Source organism: Lingula anatina, chromosome 2 (assembly GCF_051362555.1).
Source record: "Lingula anatina isolate TDL-2025a chromosome 2, LinAna3.0, whole genome shotgun sequence".
NCBI lineage: Eukaryota > Metazoa > Brachiopoda > Lingulata > Lingulida > Lingulidae > Lingula > Lingula anatina.
The window spans coordinates 42,705,380-42,725,763 of NC_141768.1; the positions used below are offsets into that span (position 1 = coordinate 42,705,380).

Sequence of the window (20,384 nt, forward strand, 5' to 3'; positions counted from 1 at the left end):
TTCGTTAACTTTTGCTGTCTTGTATTTGAGAGCCTATTTTGAGCTTACCTGGCTGGGACGATTTAAGAGATAGTAGGCTACACTGCTAGGGACTAGGCAGCTGTCTCAACTAACGCAATATTTTCGTGTTGGCGAACATGGATCAAACACTGGCGGAATAGCATCATTGGGCTCGTAACTGCAGAACGATGGCTTTGATGTAGAATACATTTTTCTCGAAAAGTTCTACTTGCTGTAGGAAGGTAGACTTACCAACGAGAACACATCTGGGTCAGTGCTGACGAATGACCGGTAAATTTCCCAAGTTTTGGGTGCCGAAATTTCTACAATTTCCAGATGTGCTCAGTGGAGATCTGTATACAGTGTATTAATTTTCAGTTTGTACGTTAATATTGTAGTCTGCAAAATAACAATAGTATCACTAGCGGGTACATCTCGATAAGCATACTGACCATAGTGTCATTGTGAGTGTTGTCACCAGATAGCGTTCAGTTTAAATATACGTACCAGTACATGTAAGCTGTGCTATAATGTAGTTAAAATTACAGGGCAAGTTATTCAGATAACAGTGAAGTCATACGAAATGAATTATAGATTTGGTGTTTTTCCAATGGTAGTGCCTCCATTGACCGGGGTCATGTCGATACTCCCCCGCACCGTTACTCCCCTGCACTGATACTCCCACGCACCGTTGCTCCCCCGCACCAATAATCCCCCTTAGTAAATTTTTGTGTATTATGCGCATCGATACGACCCCACACCGATAGATCCCCACATCGATACATCCCCAGTAAAATTGCCGATGTAGGTGCACCGTTATTCCCCCACATCATTGCTTCCCCGCATTGATACTGTGGAGGAGTATCAGTGCAGGGGAGTATTGGTGCATGGATGTACCGGTGATGGGGAGTATCAGTGCGGGGACGTATAGGGATGTAACCAACTGCCTTTTCTTTCCTGTCATCTAGACTACATGAAGCTGGACAGAGTGTCGGTTAAACTGCACATATGAAAGATCATTGAAATACAAGAAACTCATAAGATGTCCAAGTACGACACGGAGCAGTTCGACCCAGCCCCAGTTCCAGAATTGGTGTGCTGCATCTGCCATTGTGTTTTCCTTGACCCTGTGCAAACCCCATGTGCTCATGTCTTCTGCAGGGTAAGCAGCTTTCTTTACATTTAATTTTTGTAATCTGATAGTAATTCATCTGCATAATACTGCAAGTTATTACGTGTGATATACATTTTTTTCTGTAGCCTACTACAGTTTTTGTGGGTCTCATTGTAGAGCTTTGTTAGGTGTTGGGACTCTTGGGGACTCTTTTCACTTTATCATAACATTAGATAATTGTATCTTTTTCAAAGCACATTTTCTGAAGAATTGACAGTTTTGCTTTGAATGGAGCACTTCTATGCTAATGATAGATTTTGCTTCTTATTCCAGATCTGTATAGAAACCTGGCTTGATAGCCACCAGAGCTGCCCTACATGTAGGAGACAGGGGATAAAGAAGGCAGACCTCGAAGAGACTGTACCAATTATCCGGAGTATGATACAAAGGTAAAGAAAAGTTAAAGATGTTGTTTACATGTCAGTGTAACCTTAATATATAAAGTGTGTATAAAGTGTAGTTATGTTAGAGGTAATTTTAAACTGGTGAAAATTGCATATTTGTATCTTTAAAAAGATATTTATTGTCTGTTAAAGTTTGATCATGATTTATGGCATTAGCAGTTGTCATTTATCTCCATTGATTTACATATGAACAGCTATGATTTACTCCATATGAACAGCTGGTTTTTACTGTTATTCATGAATTAAACAAATCTGTTTCAGTTTGACCATGAGATGTGACAATAAGGAGAATGGTTGTACAGAACTGATGAAGCTAGAGCAGTATGAGACACACATCAAAGACTGCCCCTTTGCATTACTCCAGTGCAAGTTTAAGAAATGCGGGGAAAAAATTCTTCGCATGAATCTCTCTGATCATGAGAATCAGTCGTGTCCGCACCGGGAAAAACAGTGTGATGCTGACTGTGGGTTAATGATTCCGCTGAGAGAGATTGCCAGTCACAGCTGTCTGGAGGCTTTGAAGAGAGCGTTGTCAGGTACTTTATTTTTATGAGTCTGGGCTCACTCTAGCATAGTAAGTTTTAGCCAAATGCTGAACAAATTCTTATTTGATTAAGGAAAATGTGAGTTTTTCTTTTTTGCCAAATTTATCTTTCATGTAATGCAAAGTAATTGATTTGGATAAAACTGTCTAGATATTTGGCTAAAGGAGATTTTGTCCAAGATAGAACCCAGAATGGAAATGGTTTATATTAAAGTGTTCCTGATCATTCCCCTGTATCCTTTTGAATCTATAAAACTGAGATGTGGGAGAAGGGCTGTTATCAGTGTTGTTTTTATTTTATGGAGAGGATGTGTGTATGATGGGGAACAACGAGTTTTTTGAAAATATAAACAACTCCACTCAATAATTAAGTTCTATACATCACACATGAATCATTTTCCATTCAAGCGCTTTCATGAAATTTACATATATATGTATACAGCATTGTGTTAAAAACATTTTTGAAGTTCAGAAAATGACAGGAAAAGCTTATAGTGTTTTTGGATGAACTTTGTAGTTAGTAGAATATATGTGTGAAAAGAATGGAATAGATGTTACTGAACATAAATGGTGATAATTGTTTCAGAGCGCAAAGAAGAACTTGAGAAAATGAAACAGTACACCCAAGAACTTTTGGAACAGAAGAATTCTTTAGGGCAACAGAGGGTCCAGCTTGAAAGACAACTGAATGAGGCCAGAGATCGCCTAGAGATGGTCAGAGCTGTTGATTCTACTAGTAGTGAATGGTAAGTACTAGTAGAAAGATGTTTATTCACTTACAAAACTTTCTGAGTTTACATTTGGGATTCTGTAAATTTGAGGCTGATTAGCTAATTTTATTGACTTTTTTTCATATTTTAGGTCAATAGAGGAAAGTGTTGATGATTCAGATTTTGAGGAAGTGAATATATTTCAAATGGATGATGAAAATGATATTCAGGTAATGGCCGAGTCCGAATCTCTCTTTCTCTCTCATATGTATTTCGTATCTCATGTTTTTATATTTGATGTATATTAGCAATTGCTAAGGTGAATTATTTGGCAATTCGGGGTGTTCCACTAAGAGAGAACATTTTGGTCATGTCACTGACATGACATTTTGTGTAATATTTGCATCAATGTTAACCATTACTTTTCAAGTATTATTTCAATCATTGCTTTCAATATTGGTGAGTACTGTAGTATAAAACAGCAAAAATGATGGACCAAGTAAAATGTAAATTTTACACAAAATGTGTGTCACTGTCTTGATTTGAATTTTCATTTTCATGTTTAAGTAAATGAAATTATGCAAGTGTCATGCTGTTTTCAGAGGAAAGAGTAAAAATTTTACAATGCAATTTTATTATAACATTGCACAAATGTAGTTGTTCTCCTCATTGTAAAACAACCACACATTCAAATATTTATTTTCAAGATTCCTGAAAATGGAAGAATAAGAACTAGAAGTCAAACGCAGCGTACTGAGGCAACTGCAAATGCTCCAGCTGAAGACTTGCACCCAGATAGCAGAAACAGGAGTGAGGCTGAAATCCATCAAACAGATGATAGCAGAAGTGAACATTCAGGAGATGAGAGCACCTCATCCTCTTCCTCTGCCTCTTCCTCCGCAAGCAGTACATCCTCAGTGAATTCCAGCCAGTCTCGTCCACAGTCAAATACTAGTGAAAACTTACAAGGCCAGGCTGAAGTCCCTGCCCTCCCCTGCAGTGATTCGGACACCTCAGACACTTTGTACAGCTATGGTCGAAGTCCAAAACTTAATGAAAATGATGTCCTGTCTGATACCTCCATGGCATCTGTTGGACTCCATTCACACAGCAATTCATCATCCTCATCCTCATTGTCACCCAGGAAACCCACTAGGGTACTCTCAACTTCAGAATCCGATTCGGATTCTAACCAGTCAGACAGTAGCAATGATTCTAAGGCCAGTGATGGCACGGACTCCGAGGTCACTGAGGTCAAGTTGTCATCTGGCAGTTCATCAGATACTCTCTTGTATGCACTGCCCAGTGATCAAGGCGAGAATGACGATAGTGAGATTGATCTTATTCAGGAAGAAGAAATTAATTATGAGAAAACATTGACTGGAATATCGAACCAAAAAGAGGAACAACTCAGTAAAAGAAAGCATATTGCAATGGACAAAGGAACGAGTGGTGAACTTCAAGATTGCGACAAAATTTCAAACAGTAAAATGCTTTCAAAGAATCAAGAAAAGGACAGAAAGCACAAACAGACTGGAGCAAAGGCAAGCTGTAGTTCTGTAAGAGAAATAAATAGTTCAGGAGTTATGTCCAGTTTTGAAATTCAAGATGGCTCTTCAAAACAGGCTAGGAAAAGAAAGAGGGTAAGTGACAAAGTCGCATCTGGTTGGAGAAAACAGAAGTTGCCTGAAGAGTTGCAGTCCAGTGATTCAGAAGATGAAAATGATTTTACAATAATAGATAAAACAGTGCCACGCCAAAGAAAATGTAAAAGAAATGACAAAACTTTGAAAAGAACAAAAAGTGACATGGATTGTGAAAAGGAAGAGAAAATGGTCAAAAACTCAAGATTAACAGCAACATGTAAAAGTAAGTCAACTGACAGCACCAACAGTAAAGTGGCAAAAAGGAAAAGGTCTTGCTCACCAAACTCCAACAGTACTAACATACCTCTAGTTCTTGTCCACAAAGAAACAGAAAAGGACTCCAATAATAAAGTTGAATATAAATTAAACAGATTATTTGGTAAAATCAATGAAGGTGCATCAACATCCAGCTCTATTTTATTTGAAGAAACAAGCATTTCAAAAGCAAAGAATCCTCAGTGTTTGCCCACAGTAAAAGATGAAAAATTTGGAAGACAGAAACACTCAAGTTCAGCTCAAAATGTCAAATCAAGTAACAAAAAACAACAAAACACCACTGGCCAAATAGATTCTCAATTCAAGGATCGTGAAACGAAATCGAAGAACAAAAACCCAGTTTCTGAAAATGCTGCAACTAACTCCTCAGAAGGAAGTGAATCCAGCACCTTGCCTAGGGACTCAACGAATGGAGGAAGATCCAATCAAAACCGACCTAAGGCGTGGATCTCTCCCGAGGGTCTCAAGGTGCCGCCATCTTGTCTAGAGATGTTGGAGAATTTCACTGCAGCTGATGAGTCTGATAGTGATGATTCATCCTGGAGGGAAGATGATCCAGAAAACTCAGACTCTGAATTTTCCAGTATTTCAGATGTGGTAACAGAAGAAGATACCGATTATGAAGTAAAGATACCTTTGTCAGCTGGACAACTTTTGGCTCAGATAGATGGTGATTCTGATGACTCGGATGACAGCTGGAAACCATGATGTGTGACATGTTTCCAAACTTAAAATGAAGAAACAGGAACTTTTTGATGACAACCAGGCTGCATTTGAAATAAACATTTCGAAACTATTTCGTGAATTATTTTCAATTTATTAAATTTTAAAGTGAAGTACATATAAAGACATACTTATAAGATATTATACTCTTTTTTGTCATATTGTAATTCAAATTCATTGTTTATTTTCCAATTTATATCTTTGCTATTGAAATATCATAATCATTAAATGTGCTATTCATTAAAAATTTGATATTTCGAAACCTAGAGTGCCTTTCAATTCCATTTCATTGAACTACCCCAGCATAGTGAACGGGCCCAAGTTATTCCCTACCCAGGTTCTAACCAAAATGTGTATCTCTTGTCACAGAAGCATACGTACTAGAGGGGGGACCCCCTTCAAATAATTCTAGATCCGCCCCTGTGATATTTTGGGGAAAATGCCATATTAGGGCATATTCCCAGAGCTTTTAGATCGATCTATCCCCGCGGGGAGTCTCACTAGATTACTGCCAGATAATCCGGCTTAAATGTCCGTCCCGCCTACTACAGGCTGTAAAGGGGTGATTAACTTTCGTGCTCACTCAGCTGACAGCTATTTAGCGTGAACCCCCAGGGAGTTAGGTCGATCTAACGTAGATCGTTCTAATATATCTCTGGGAATGGGGTCTTACAAAGCTGGCATCTGTTTACATATGGTTTCTCTCCCACGTGAAATCTCTCTTGATTACACTTTGCAACAATTGAGTTTAATGTCTTTTGATTACGTTTGGAGTCCATATGGCACCGATCCCGTTGATGAGCTCAAGCTTTCACTGACAAAACCATGCTGGGTAAATTTAATGACGGAAACATGGAGAATAATCCAAACCGGAAATTGCTTTCTGCGGGATGAAACCAACGTGCTTCCGATTAAACCATGAGCACGAAGTTAAAAACCAGGCAAGTAGCTATGTAGTGTAAAGTTTGTATTTCACGTTTTTATTAAGCAAATCGAGATCAAAATACTTTTGGAAACGAACAATACAATTTGCGACCGATAATCTAACAAGTCGTGGAACCTGCTTTGTTGAACATTTTAATGTAATTGAAACTACTGGACTTCTTTCGAGTACTGTACTAACAGAACACAAACGTTTCCGCGAGTTAATACTCAAATGTGAAACCTTGTTTACAATAATAATCAAATGTGAAACCTTGTTTCGACCTCTTGAAGAAAAAATTTAGGTCTACTCTCGCCGTCAGTAGCAGATAACTGCCTTTGGGTACCGTTTCATGTCTTCCAAGTAGGGTCTATACTGCAGTACTGATTACACATGATTTTTTTGCTAATTAATACTAGAAATTAAGTAGAAGCAGTAAGTTAAAGAAGTTTGGTATAATTCGGTACAAAGATACGAGCATAAATCTGAGCATGAATAAACTGTTATAATTTTTGAGCCATTCCATTTACCCCAAGAGATAAATTTAAGTGATGCAACGTTTGTCAATGTTATGGACGTCATTCTTAAAAATAAGGGCCTAACTTTATTTAAAGGCTACATGTATAGGTGATGGTCAAAGTATCCTCAGGTATTATTTATGCTAGGTGTTGGGATAAAATGATCTAGAGACATTCAGAATGGGCTCTTTTGATTTCATTGCAAGTCTTTTAATATTTATATTAATTATCAATAAATATTTTCCTGCTGTCTATTTATTTAGCTTTGCTGTGGATAGCAGGTACAATGCCTTTTACACAGGTGGCAAAGTACAGGTAGGTTGATCTCTAACAAGACAGTTGAGGTTGGTTTCTATTGTCTCTTTGAAATTCAGGCTGATCAATATGTATATGATTCATATCTGTGGTACAGACAGTACATGCTTTACAGAAATTGCAAAACATAAGCACATGCATGGGAACTGTGAGTACTTCTCAGGGAATAATGAAAGGCTTAAAAATAAAACACCTGTTATATTGAAATACAGATCTGTATGTTTATAATGAAAACAGCAATTATGACAAATGCAACTAAGAAGCATACAAAAAGGGTGCAGTTAGCTGAGAGAAAATTATTTGAATCATTAATTTTCAGTAATAACTTGCAGATTTCAAACACAATTACCTGAGATATTAAATTTAATAAGGCAAAGATAAATCATTATATAAATTTTAAAATACCAAAAAAAATTCTGCTGTCAACCCATCACAATTTTCAAAGCTTTCAAATAATCACTTTTACAAATAGCCCTTAAAGAAAATGATTTTGGAAATAACATTAATAATTTGGCCAAATTTTTGAGCAATTACAGTAGTCACCATTAATTTGTATTCTTCCAGTTCTCCAAAGATGGCAGCTTCATGTTGTGTAGCTCAGGTAACCAGCTCCAGGTCCTGGATGTCCAGACTGGACGGATTCACAGCACTGTTGGACAGGTTGGTGGCTGTAGAATGTCAGCTTATGTTTATTTTCCTTTGTCTCAGGAGAAATTCATAAACAAGAAAATAATGTTCATAAATTGTTAGTTGTATTAAACAATGCTTTTTTTTTCAAGGGGTAGTGGTATTCGGTTTTTAGATTTTAATCAGATTGATTGATAATTGATGTTGCGTTTCTTGCATCCAATCAGAAATTGATATTTTTGTATAGTTTTGTGTTGGCTGAGAATTACTCAAAGTGAACATTTTATATTTAGGTAGTTACAATCGTGGAAGTAAAATAATTTTATCTCTTTCAGAATGAAGAAGAAGAAGAAATCACTAGTTTTATACTAAGTCCAGATGATCAGGTAAGTACTTTTGGTAAGCATTGGTTGCTAATTTATTAGATAACTTAACAGATGTTTTTCACAGACAATTTTTCTCTTAATTCTTGAGAGAGCAAATATTTGCACAGATTTCCTTCATACTTCTAGACTCTGCACTTACTGGTAGGCAGTGGGCACCACTGGTTGTATGATTCATGGATGCATTAATGGGTCTCTTTCTTAGTGAGGGTCACGTCAAAGGAAACCTGAACTAAAATCCTGCAGAATTTATAAAGTTTTTTTACACACTTTCAGACATTGATAGTTGCTGGCAGAAATTTGCAGCTAAGACAGTGGGAGTGGAAGGAAAACAAGATAGAAAGAACATGGAAGGTAAGCACATATGAAGTAATGATGATAACAGTAGAAATGGAATTAATGACATTAATGAAATTAAATAAATCTCAGTATTGCGTGCATATTTGTGTAAGTTAGAGATTCGTTTAAAGCTGATATCCTGTTAGAAAAGTCATGCTAGGTTTGCAATTTAAACTTAATCTTTAGGAACCTGTTCCACCCTGATTTGATCTCACAGTGGTTAGTGTAGAGCTTAATGTGTCAGGCATAAGGATTGCTTTTGGGACATTTTTCAGTGTGTATGCCCTCTATATCATCCTCTCCTCCCCCCTTTAATTTTCTTCTTTTGTCTATTTTATCTATGAACTATACTTTAATATTATAACTTAAACTCTGTCAAAGTCTTCAGGTCATTACATTATATCTTGACTAATATATTAACTACTTAACTAATTTATTTCTCTTTCATAAGGCAGTGCACAATGCCCCTGTGACATGTATGGCCTTTGACAGCACCTCCACGCTGGTTGCCACGGGAAGTGCTGACTCCACCATCAAGATCTGGGACATTATCAAACAGTACTGCACTCATAACCTGAGAGGACACACAGGAGTTGTGACGTGAGATATATCATTGGTTGTAATCTATTGTATTTGATGTAATGAAATGTTATCCATCAGTATGGATTGTTGAAATGTTAGTAAGTCTTGATTACATGTACCTAATCAAATAGAACGTAGTTTGTAATCTTTCTCAACCCATATTAGCCTTTTTTCAGCTTGAATGTCTTAGTAGTATGTAACAGATTTTTGTCATTGGTATTCTTGCTTCAAGTCTTGACATTTATAACTGGATCTGTTTGCTTCTTGTTCCTGAATTTTATTGTACCACCAGCGTTAGCGCTGGCGGTACACATGGTTTCGGTCCCGTCCGGATCGTTCCGCCGGCTCCGTTGGCTCCGCCGGCTCCGCCGGACGGCTACCGTTACCGCTTCTCCTCCTAGACGGTAAGGGCCCCCGTACCCATCTCATGGATTTAGGTCACCTATAATCTCAACTCGTTCCACGTAAAATTTGGGCTTTGTCGGTATTGGGGTCTGGGTGTGGCACTCATTGCAATGCACCCTTGTCTAAAAATGGCAAAATTAAATGCTAATTATCTACCCTACGGAAGGAGTTATGGGAAAAATTTCTATAGACGGCTTTCCAAAAGTCATATGTGTAGATTTCAAATATACCCTTGGATTTGACCTTTGACCTCTACTTCAAGGTCAAATGGGCCAAAATTTTCAAAAAAATGAAATTTTTTACGAAAAAAATTTTTTTTGCCCTGTTATTCAGACACCACACAGACTTAACCAATAATATTATTGGAAAGTGTTACCCTTCAGGTCATCTTTCATCTCCATGAATTTGGGGTCAATCGGTGCATTTTCACGGGAGTAGCGGCCATAAGATACCGAAACTGAAAACTGTCTCTAATTCGGGAACCGTTAATGCTAGAGACCCATTCTTTTTTGCATTTTGTAGAGCATGTAAAGCCCAACACTGGAGGTGGTCTCGGTTTTTTTGTATTCCATACGGTTTTCGAGTTACGCTGTATCAAAAAGTACATATTGGTGGTAAAAGCAAAATGTGCAGTACGGTAATGGATAATAAATTTTGAACTCTGGAAAAATAAAACATAAGGCTTGGCAAAGCAGACAACTTGTGTTCAAAAATGACATTATTTCATCAAATTTGAACTTCTGAAACTTCAGAGCACCTCCTATTTCAAGAATTTTGACCAAAATGACATTTTCTTTATTTTAATTAATTTTTTCTGTACGAAATTTAAGGCACATTATGGTAACTCCAAAATTATAACATCTAGTCCCTTATATCTCCAAAACTGGCAGAGATAGGTCCATAGTTACTATTGAAGTTGAATAGGAAGTCATATACTGGCAATCTTACTATGACCTTGAAATTGACCTTTGACCTACTTTTCACCATGAACTGAACTTTGCAAATTTTTCTTCCCTTTTATCTCCAAAACTGGCAGAGATAGGTCCATAGTTAATATTGAACTTGAATAGGAGGTCATATACTGGCAATCTAAATGTGACCTTAAAATTGACCTTTGACCTACTTTACACCATGAACTGAATTTTGCAAATTTTGCTTTCCTTTTATCTCCAAAACTGGCAGAGATAGGTCCGTAGTTACTATTGAACTTGAATAGGAAGTCATATACTGGCAATCTATATGTGACATTAAAATTGACCTTTGACCTACTTTTCACCATGAACTGAATTTTGCAAATTTTGCTTTCCTTTTATCTCCAAAACTGGCTGAGATAGGTCCATAGTTACTATTGAACTTGAATAGGAAGTCATATACTGGCAATCTAAATGTGACCTTGAAATTGACCTTTGACCTACTTTTCACCATGAACTGAACTTTGCAAAATTTGCTTCCCTTTTATCTCCAAAACTGGCAGAGATAGGTCCATAGTTACTATTGAACTTGAATAGGAAGTCATATACTGGCAATCTAAATGTGACCTTAAAATTGACCTTTGTCCTACTTTTCACCATAAACTGAACTTTGCAAATTTTGCTTCCCTTTTATCTCCAAAACTGGCAGAGATAGGTCCATAGTTACTATTGAACTTGAATAGGAAGTCATATACTGGCAATCTAAATGTGACCTTGAAATTGACCTTTGACCTACTTTTCACCATGAACTGAACTTTGCAAACTTTTCTTCCCTTTTATCTCCAAAACTGGCTGAGATAGGTCCATAGTTACTATTGAACTTGAATAGAAAGTCATATACTGGCAATCTAAATGTGACCTTGAAATTGACCTTTGACCTACTTTTCACCATGAACTGAATTTTGCAAATTTTGCTTCCCTTTTATCTCCAAAACTGGCTGAGATAGGTCCATAGTTACTATTGAACTTGAATAGAAAGTCATATACTGGCAATCTAAATGTGACCTTGAAATTGACCTTTGACCTACTTTTCACCATGAACTGAATTTTGCAAATTTTGCTTCCCTTTTATCTCCAAAACTGGCTGAGATAGGTCCATAGTTACTATTGAAGTTGAATAGGAAGTCCTATACTGGCAATCTAAGTGTGACCTTGAAATTGACCTTTGACCTACTTTTTATCATGAACTGAACTCTTTATTTCTTTCTCTTTTAACTTCAAACTTGACAGAGATAGGTCCATAGTTACTCTTGAACTTGAATAGGAAGTCATATACTGGCAATTTACTGTGACCTTGAAATTGACCCTTGACCTACCTTACGAAGAACTTAAATTTGATTGTACCATATATATTTTTTGCAATAGTTTAAAAATTCTTGTTGATTGCATTTTTACAGCTTGTCAAGCACAAAACTGGTGGCTGTGTCCCTTATTTTGTGTATGTGGGGGTCTATACGAATGCGTTTGCTCCAGCTGGTGGTACAATATTTGGAGGCGGTATCGCCTCTCTGATCCTCTAGTTTTTAATGTTTATTTATTTTAGAGGTGTTGCCTTCCATCCAGACATTGAGAGAATGCAGTTGATAAGTGCAGCTGAGGATTATAAAATCCGTGTCTGGGACCTCATGAAAAGTAGTTGCATTGCTGTCCTTGACAAGCACTTCAGTGTCATCACTGGACTGCAATTCACTGAAGATGGCGACACCTTATACAGGTTTGTCCAAGAGAAACCGCAATAAAATTTCCCACTGCCTAATCTTGATTTTGTTAATGTATTTTCAAGCCTTGGAAGAGTTTTCTTGCTTTATAAACTAAATGTGGCAGAAATGGATTTTAAGGACTGAATAATTTTTCTTTTTTTTTTTAACTAGTTGTGGCAGAGACAGTGTAGTAGTGGTGTGGGATCTGCATTCCTTTCTCTGCCTGAAGACTATCCCAGTGTTTGAGGTAAACTTCTTGCTTTGAGATTCAAACAGAATTTTGACATGTTTACCTTCAGAACATTCCCAACAGGCCATGGGTGTGAACAGATTGTGTTCTTCGTAACTTGCATTTTTACTACAGTGTTCAATATTCAAGTTGTTGCGAGTGCATTTAGTATGATAAGAAGTTTTGTAGTGCAGGTGAAAAAAATTCGATTACCTTATCAGTTATTGGAAACATTTTGCTAGAAATTGATTTATTATTTCAATTATTGTATTGTTTTAGCCAGTAGAATCTGTGTTGCTTTTGTCACCCAATATGGACTATCCCAAGTTGTCAGTGGTAGCAGGGGAACAGCATTTCATAACAGCTGGAAGCAAAGGTAAAGTAAGAGGCTCTCATGTGGAACAGAACTATCAGACAATGAATTTTATAGATACCTGTAATATTATATTTATAGATACAGTTTTACATGTGTAAAATTTTCTAATTATTGTGTAAAATGTTTTTATGTAGATGGCATGCTACTTAGCAAAATTAATTGCGTGTGTGTCTATAATTAACCATGTTTGTGAGAAGTTGACATGCTGTTCTATTATACTACATTGAATCAAATGGATGTTTGATTCTCTCTCTCTCTCTTTTTTAGGGAGGAGTAGAGATACAATTTGATGACATAGTTTGTCCATAATTGCTTAAACTTAAATAATTTAATTTCACTCTACTTTTCACCACTGAAAAAATGGTGGTTGAAACATTTAGATTAGAATTGTCATGTTGTATTTTAAGGTATACTGAAAGTTTGGAACACCTCCAAGGCAGCATGTGTCTACACACAAGAGGACAGCCCAGTTGCCTTGGCAGCAAGAAGCAGAGAAGTTGAAGAAAGTGACCAAAGGTCAAACATTACTCAAGCCATACACTGTCCATCCAATTGGGCTATTACAGTGGTCACTTTTGACCATTATATCATAATGTTTGACTTGGAGGGGTTTGAAGTGAAAAAGCAGGTTAGCTACATATGTTGATTCTAGAAGAATAAGAATATGTTGATAAAATATATTGCTGCTTTGTAGCCAGCTGATTTTATCATAGATAAAAAATCTGTTTGAAAATATAACTCAAAGCTTCTCTGACAGCAGTTTTAACCGCAAAAGCAAGTCTTGAACATGATTTGATTTTATCAATAAAAAGAGGTAATTACCTTGATGGAAAACAGAAATTTGTTAATATGCCAGAGGTAAAGGTAACAAAAACCTTGAAAAGGATTCTGACTTAGAATTTTATTTTGATATATTTAAGACTTCAAAAAGTAAATGTTGAATACACCAAAGACAATTTTTTACAAACTCTCTTGTGTTTTTATGTTGCAGTTTGCAGGTTACAATGATGACATCCTAGACATCCATTTTCTTGGGGAGCAGGAAAGTCACATTGCTGTGGCAACAAACAGTGAACTTATCAAAGTGTTTGAGTTGAGCACCTGGAACTGCCAGATTCTCCATGGCCACACAGATATTGTGCTTAGTTTAGATGTCTACCAAAAAGGAAACCTTCTAGTCAGCAGTTCTAAGGTTTGGGACATGCTTAAATCGTTCAAATGCTACCAAGTTTTGGTTCTTTCCATATCTGTTTTGGTGAAAGCAAACATTGGTCTCATCTTCTATAAATAGAGTAGATAAGTAATAATCTACTTTTGATACACTTAAAATGTATGTTCAGGGGAATCTTAACAGAGTAATATTGGGAAAAACATTAAAAAGGGAGTAAATATCTTTGTCTAAATGAAGTAGTCACCCATATTTTTAGCTGTGGCATGTACAGACAATGTTTGCAAGAATGTTCAGGTAAGAAAGATAAAAATGTTTCATGTTTTTTGGGGAAAAAAAAGAAAATTTAAAGAAAAGCAGTTTCTTGTCTGTTCTTTGACCCTCAGGATAACAGTATCAGGCTATGGCAAATAGATGATGATACTCAGAAAATGAGCTGTGTAGCTGTAGGTCAAGGTCACACCCATGCTGTTGGAGCAGTAGCATTTTCAAGGTAAATCATGCTTCTTTGTAGTAAGAGGCTGCCTATATTTGTGATTACCATATTTTTAATGAGCAGCCTCTTATCTGAATGTACAGCTACCTTATAACATTATTAGACTGCTTAATTTAATAGAGTTAATTTGTTGTAAAAATTTGGGGATAGAAGTAATTTTGATGCAAGTTATCTTTTGTTGGAAATCAATGAATATAGTTTGCATGTAATCTTTTAGTGAAAATTTTGTATTCCAGTGTCAAAAAATAAATAAATAAATAAATAAATAGATAAATAAATAAAAATACAGTAATCTGCTCAATTTTGTTTGAGGTAACCTAAATTTAATTTCACTGTTTGCAAACTCTGTCTGAAGTTCTGGGGCCTGTTTCACAAATGATTTTTAGACAAAATGGTTAATTACTTTGACAAAAAATTGAGTGTACTTTGACTCCACGTAATTATGAAGTACAATTAAATAAATGCTGTGACAAATTAACAGCTATAAGACATGGTTCATGTTTTAGTTGTGTCTATTAGCTACTTCATTGTAGTAGACTACTGCAGATTTGTCCTGAACTAAAGAAGACCAAAATATTGGTCTAAAATTGAAGATCCACTTTCAGTCTAAATCTTCTTTGTGAAGCTGGCCCCAGATATAAATACTGTTTCATATTTCAGACTTGCCCCAAGTTTTATTGTCAGTGGCAGTCAGGATTGCACCATCAAGCTTTGGTCAGTGCCAGACAATCTTTGTGGCAACTCGGTGACAAATCTTCATGCTAACATGACAGAGAAGGCACACGAGAAGGATATTAATTCCATCACAGTGTCACCCAATGACAAATTATTGGCCACAGGATCCCAGGATAGGACAGCTAAAGTAATTATGTTGTTTTGTTTCCTATTATGTTCTGCTGAAGTAATTGCATTGGTTGTTTATATTGTGATTATGCTTTGACATAAATCAAACAGTCCCTGACTGAGTTCTCCTATAAAATATGCATTTTTACAGTAAAATTCAGCTCATCGTGTTGAAAGCTTGACAATTATTCCAATAAAGACTAAATAAGATATTTCAGGATGTATGTGTGGTAAAGGGAATTTCAATATTGATCCACCCTATTAAAATGTTTGACCTACCCTGAACAAAAGGTTCAATTTCTCCCAACATGCAGACCATCACACCTCTGTCCACTTCTCCCTACATCATAGTAACCTGCGCTCTGAAGCCTTGCTTACTTTTGGTTGTATATTTCTTCCTATATCAAAATAACCTGCTTGCTTTTGTTCATTCACTTTTCCTTGTATCAAAGTAACCTGCTATGTGAACCCTTGCTTACTTTTGGTGTCTACTTCTTCCTATATCAAAATAACCTGCTACCTTGCTTGCTTTTGTTCATTCACTTCTCCCTATATCAAAGTAATCTGCTATCTGAACCCTTGTCTACTTTTGTTCTCTTAGGTATGGAATGCTAGTAGCCTGTCTCTCCTAGGTGTGTGTAGAGGTCACAGGAGAGGGATATGGTGTGTCCAGTTCTCTCCTGTTGACCAGTGTTTGGCCACCTCTTCCAGTGACGGGACCATCAAGATCTGGTCCCTCTCTGATTTCACCTGTGTTAAGGTAAGGACGTAATCTTATCTCATAATCTCATGTTTTGGACCACTTAAATTTAACAAGCTTGTATATATTGGGAACTTTTTTGTGTGTTTCTCAGTGAGTATTTATTTATTTATTTGACAAATTGTATAATGGCTTTGGAAAATGAGGTTTTGATCCATACATCTAAAATGCACACATGTACAAAAAATAAAAAAAAAAATTTTTTTAAATAAAACCTACAATAAAAAAGTTGCTTCAAACATATGAACTGTTTCATATTTATGACTGCTGCTTACCAGTTATAAATATTCAGGCCTGATGACCAAAGATGTGATATATGTTCTACTCTGTATTTCAGACATTTGAAGGGCATGACACATCTGTTCTGAAAGTGATTTTCTTGACCAGAGGGATGCAGTTGATGTCTAGGTATGGTGCCATATTAAAGTATTTGTTTACATAAGAAAATGAGGAATGTTTGCTCATTAATCCAGGTCCTGGTCCATGTAACAGGTAATGACTCGGTGCAAGCAAGTGGTGCTACCTAGTGAGATATTTTCAAACTAAGGGGTCAGCTTATTGTGGCATATCCTTGATTTCTGTCTATTTAATGTAGTTCAGTTTGAAAAAAGTGTAAACTTTAGATTTTCTGCAACAGGTGTTGCAAAAGTAATATCTTGAGATGGTTCAGTCAGGAATATACTGAAAAGATTAAATTATAAACAGATATGTTAGATTGATATTTTTATCCTCCCTCTCTTTCAGTGGATCTGATGGTCTGCTGAAGTTGTGGAATATCAAGAATAATGAATGTATTAAGACTTTGGATGAGCACACTGAGAAGGCTTGGGCTCTCACAGCCAATAAAAAGGGAGACGTCATTATCAGTGGGGCAGCTGACTCCAGTATCATTGTTTGGAAGGTAAAATTGAAATGTAATAGTCGAAGGCTGCTGTGAATATGTAGGCGTACGTGAAAAGTAGGCGAGAAATAGGGTCAGAAAGAATGGCAGCAATGGCAACAAATAAAAAATGGTAAAGTTATCTAGGGGTGTTTTTGTGTTTGTTTTTTTTGTTTTTTTTTTGTAGTGTTACAGTCTTTTGCACCAGGGTATGTATTTCCTTTGTTTTGCTTGTTACTTTTTGTTTTCAATTGATGATATTTTTTGCACCTCCAATGGATTGCTATTCTTAGATACGAATATTTTCGATGTAATTATTTATTAAGTTGTAAAGACTTTTATTTAAGTTTTTTCACTTAACACGGGAAATTTGAGCTTTGGTCTTCTGTATGGGTGTTGTATAATCAAAACTATTGCTACAGTGCTAAATCATTTAATTTCATTACACATTACAGGACACAACAGAAACTGAAATAGAAGAAGCAAAGGCCAAAGAGGAGGATACCATTATCAAGTAAGCTGATTTGTACCTCATAGTAAAACTTCATAATTGCACATTATATGTACGCAGTCAAGTTGTAATTCTTTAAATAAATTGAATGGCAATTTTAGGTGTGTGATTTGATCATCCTAGATGAAACTGAACTCCTGCCACTTATATTTTCATTTGCATGCAGGGAACAAGAACTTGCCAACCTCTTACAGCAGAAGAAGTACTTGAAGGCAATAGGATTGGCCATCACTCTAGAACAGCCATTCAGAGTTCTGAATATCATGAAAGGTATGATAAAACCACTTACACTGTATCTGTCAAAGTCTATCTTGTATTTATTATTCACATTATCTGATTCAATATTATGCTTGCAATTTATTAAAAAAATTGTGATGATTATGGTGTTAAGCATTGTTTAATATTGCAGCAACTTATAGCTTAAAGTAGGCCAAATTTTAAAATTTAAAGTTTAGACTATCTTTGGGCTTAAGATCTTGTGTGGCACCAGGTTCAGATTCAAGTCCTGCAACTACGCCTAGCTGACATAGGCATTGGTAATATCTGGAGGTAACTTTAAATTGGCATTGGCCTAGAACTATGTGGTCTGACCTCAGCCTTGACCGCTGGTAACAAAACTTTGTTACCAGTAATCCTAAGATATGCTTTCATGTTGTGGAATTAGATTATAAAATATTATTTGTTCTTGAACCTCCTAAACTTTGGGATCAGTCCATGTATTTGAATAAGTGTGGTGCCTTGTTTTATTCAACCTTTATATATTTTTAGTAAGTAGACTTCCCTTTACTTAAAACTAATTTATCTTATTTTTCCATTTATTTATTTATTTATTTATTTATTTATTTATTATTATTATTATTATTATTATTATTATTATTATTTGGTGCTGAATTATTATTTTTATGTTATTGTTATTCAGAGATCCTGAGTCAGCCCACAGGGCAGCAAGACTTGACAGATACTGTGCTTAAACTGAGAATGGACCAGACAGGTAACAATTGAGTGCCTTTAAAATATCAAAAGATCCATTGCTTTGATGTTCTGTTCAAGTTGAGGGTAATATCTGATTGTATTCTTGACTGATATGATGCATTCTCTATGTTGACCAAACTGTCTCATTAAGAAAAGTTCTCATTTTTAATATATCATTATCTTCTTCAATGAGGTTATGTTTTTTAGTCCCATTTTTTCGTTTCTCTATATCTGGTCTGTATACCTCAATATGTTTTTATACCACAAAGACAAGGTGCTAGTTAAATAATGAATTTCTTTCCATTTAATTTAGATGCAGTCCTAAGGTTTTCTGTTCAGTGGAACACTAATAGTAAGCATTGCCACGTTGCCCAGTTTGTGCTGTCAGTGGTGCTGAAGGGTTACCCTCCTGAGGAGCTGATGAAGCTGTCGAACTTTAAAGCCACAGTGGAGGGTCTCCTACCATATACAGGTAAATTGATTGGCAACCTGAGTTAAAGGTCTTTCAGAACTATATTTATATACAGTAGGATCATATTAAAATAATACTTTATTCTGTTCAGTCGTTTTTCAAAATACACATGCTGTTACATTGACATGTTGCAATATCAAAGACATTTAAGCCAGTCAAAGACATTTAAGTCTGTTTTTCAGAGCGCCATTTCCAGAGGATGAAGAGATTGCAACAGCAGGCCACCTTTACAGACTACACGTGGCAGTGTATGAAGCTGGGGCAAAGTGATAGGTAAGATGTGTCAATCACACCTAACACATTCACTGGTGTCAACTTTGTGCAGTGTATTTAACACACACACACACACACACACACACACACACACACACACACACACACACACACACACACACACACACACACCTACCTAGAAATGTCACGTGTATCACTTGTATGAATGATGTCATAGCAGTTGTTTCAATTTTTTTCTTCTCAGCAGGGTAAACGATAACGAGGCATCACACAGTGCTACTAACATGGAGACTGGGAACTTTGTGGGTAAAACCCAGGATCCTAAAGATGGTGCTTCTGAGGAAATTGAAGAAGAAACAGAAGATTTGGGAGAAAGAATCAGGAAAGCAGTACAGCAAAGGTTAAAAGAACTAGATCAAATATCTGAAAAACAATCTGGAGAAAAGACTAGCAGGTCTGAACAAGTTGAGGTAGATAAAAGTAATGAGGAAAATGATGGAGAAAATGTTATAGAAAATGAGAAAACAAACTTAGATGCAAAAAAGAAAAACAAAAACAAAAAATTAGATTTAACAGACTTGCAAAGGGACCAAGAGGAAGAAACCTCAACTGCTGAGAAAGTGACTACTAGATTAGAACATGCAAAAAAGAAGAAAACAAAGAAGGGATTCAAAACTCCTGATTCTATGAATAAAAGAAAAGTTAATTCTAAGGAAAATGGGATCACAGAGACAAACAGGTCATCAAAGAGAAGGAAGTCGTCTGCAAAGTGAGGCAGTCAAAAAGCAAGAGGGGCGTATAATGTTTATTTGACATTGAAGAAGTTTTTAATGTCATGATCATGAAGCCTTCAATCAATAAATATATATTTATTGAAAATGACTTGAATATTTTTTCAAAATTCAAGATCTTAAAATGCCCATTTGATTCGGCAGGCAAAGACCCTACTCATATTTGTCTGAAAAATAAACACTTCAAAAATTATTGAATAAAATTATTCACTTCTTGAAAAAAGATTATCTTGTTTTTAATGGAAAATGCATGGAAGGTGGTTGCAATACAGAAACAAATTATGATGTGAAAAATTGAAGCTGAATCCTTTGCCTTGCTTATTAAACCTGTTTTTTTATGTATCAATTTGTTTGTTTGAAAGAACTATACTGTTGTCAGTAACAAAGAGGTGGTGATTGGGCTGTTTTTGAAC

The 20,384-nt window shown here is 36.0% G+C and overlaps 2 protein-coding genes across 7 annotated transcripts; both read left to right on the top strand.

Moving 5' to 3' along the window:
* Positions 1-116: 116 nt before the first annotated feature.
* Positions 117-5,743, top strand: LOC106158501 (uncharacterized). Of its 5 annotated transcripts, none has more exons than XM_087004525.1 (7): positions 117-291; positions 980-1,162; positions 1,448-1,563; positions 1,840-2,114; positions 2,709-2,868; positions 2,984-3,062; positions 3,540-5,743. In XM_087004525.1, exons 2-7 carry the CDS (start codon positions 1,043-1,045, stop codon positions 5,460-5,462), a joined length of 2,673 nt encoding a protein of 890 aa, XP_086860651.1. In that variant the 5' UTR covers positions 117-291; positions 980-1,042; the 3' UTR covers positions 5,463-5,743. The 5 variants fall into 5 exon arrangements, with proteins under 5 accessions (XP_086860651.1, XP_013389980.2, XP_013389977.2 ...); XM_013534526.2 differs by having other exon boundaries at positions 118-381; positions 969-1,162; XM_013534523.2 differs by having other exon boundaries at positions 118-291; positions 969-1,162.
* A 575-nt stretch (positions 5,744-6,318) lies between these two features.
* On the top strand, positions 6,319-20,062 carry LOC106158536 (transducin beta-like protein 3). Of its 2 annotated transcripts, none has more exons than XM_087004523.1 (22): positions 6,319-6,418; positions 7,181-7,232; positions 7,797-7,892; positions 8,195-8,245; positions 8,519-8,596; positions 9,033-9,181; positions 12,083-12,253; positions 12,411-12,486; positions 12,748-12,844; positions 13,252-13,472; positions 13,836-14,036; positions 14,399-14,505; positions 15,169-15,370; positions 15,953-16,111; positions 16,449-16,519; positions 16,856-17,012; positions 17,447-17,505; positions 17,669-17,772; positions 18,422-18,493; positions 18,788-18,946; positions 19,129-19,219; positions 19,425-20,062. In XM_087004523.1, the coding sequence occupies exons 1-22, from the start codon at positions 6,396-6,398 to the stop codon at positions 19,951-19,953; spliced, it is 2,925 nt and encodes a 974-aa protein (XP_086860649.1). In that variant the 5' UTR covers positions 6,319-6,395; the 3' UTR covers positions 19,954-20,062. The 2 variants fall into 2 exon arrangements, with proteins under 2 accessions (XP_086860649.1, XP_086860650.1); XM_087004524.1 differs by having other exon boundaries at positions 19,428-20,062.
* The last annotated feature ends 322 nt before the right edge of the window (positions 20,063-20,384 follow it).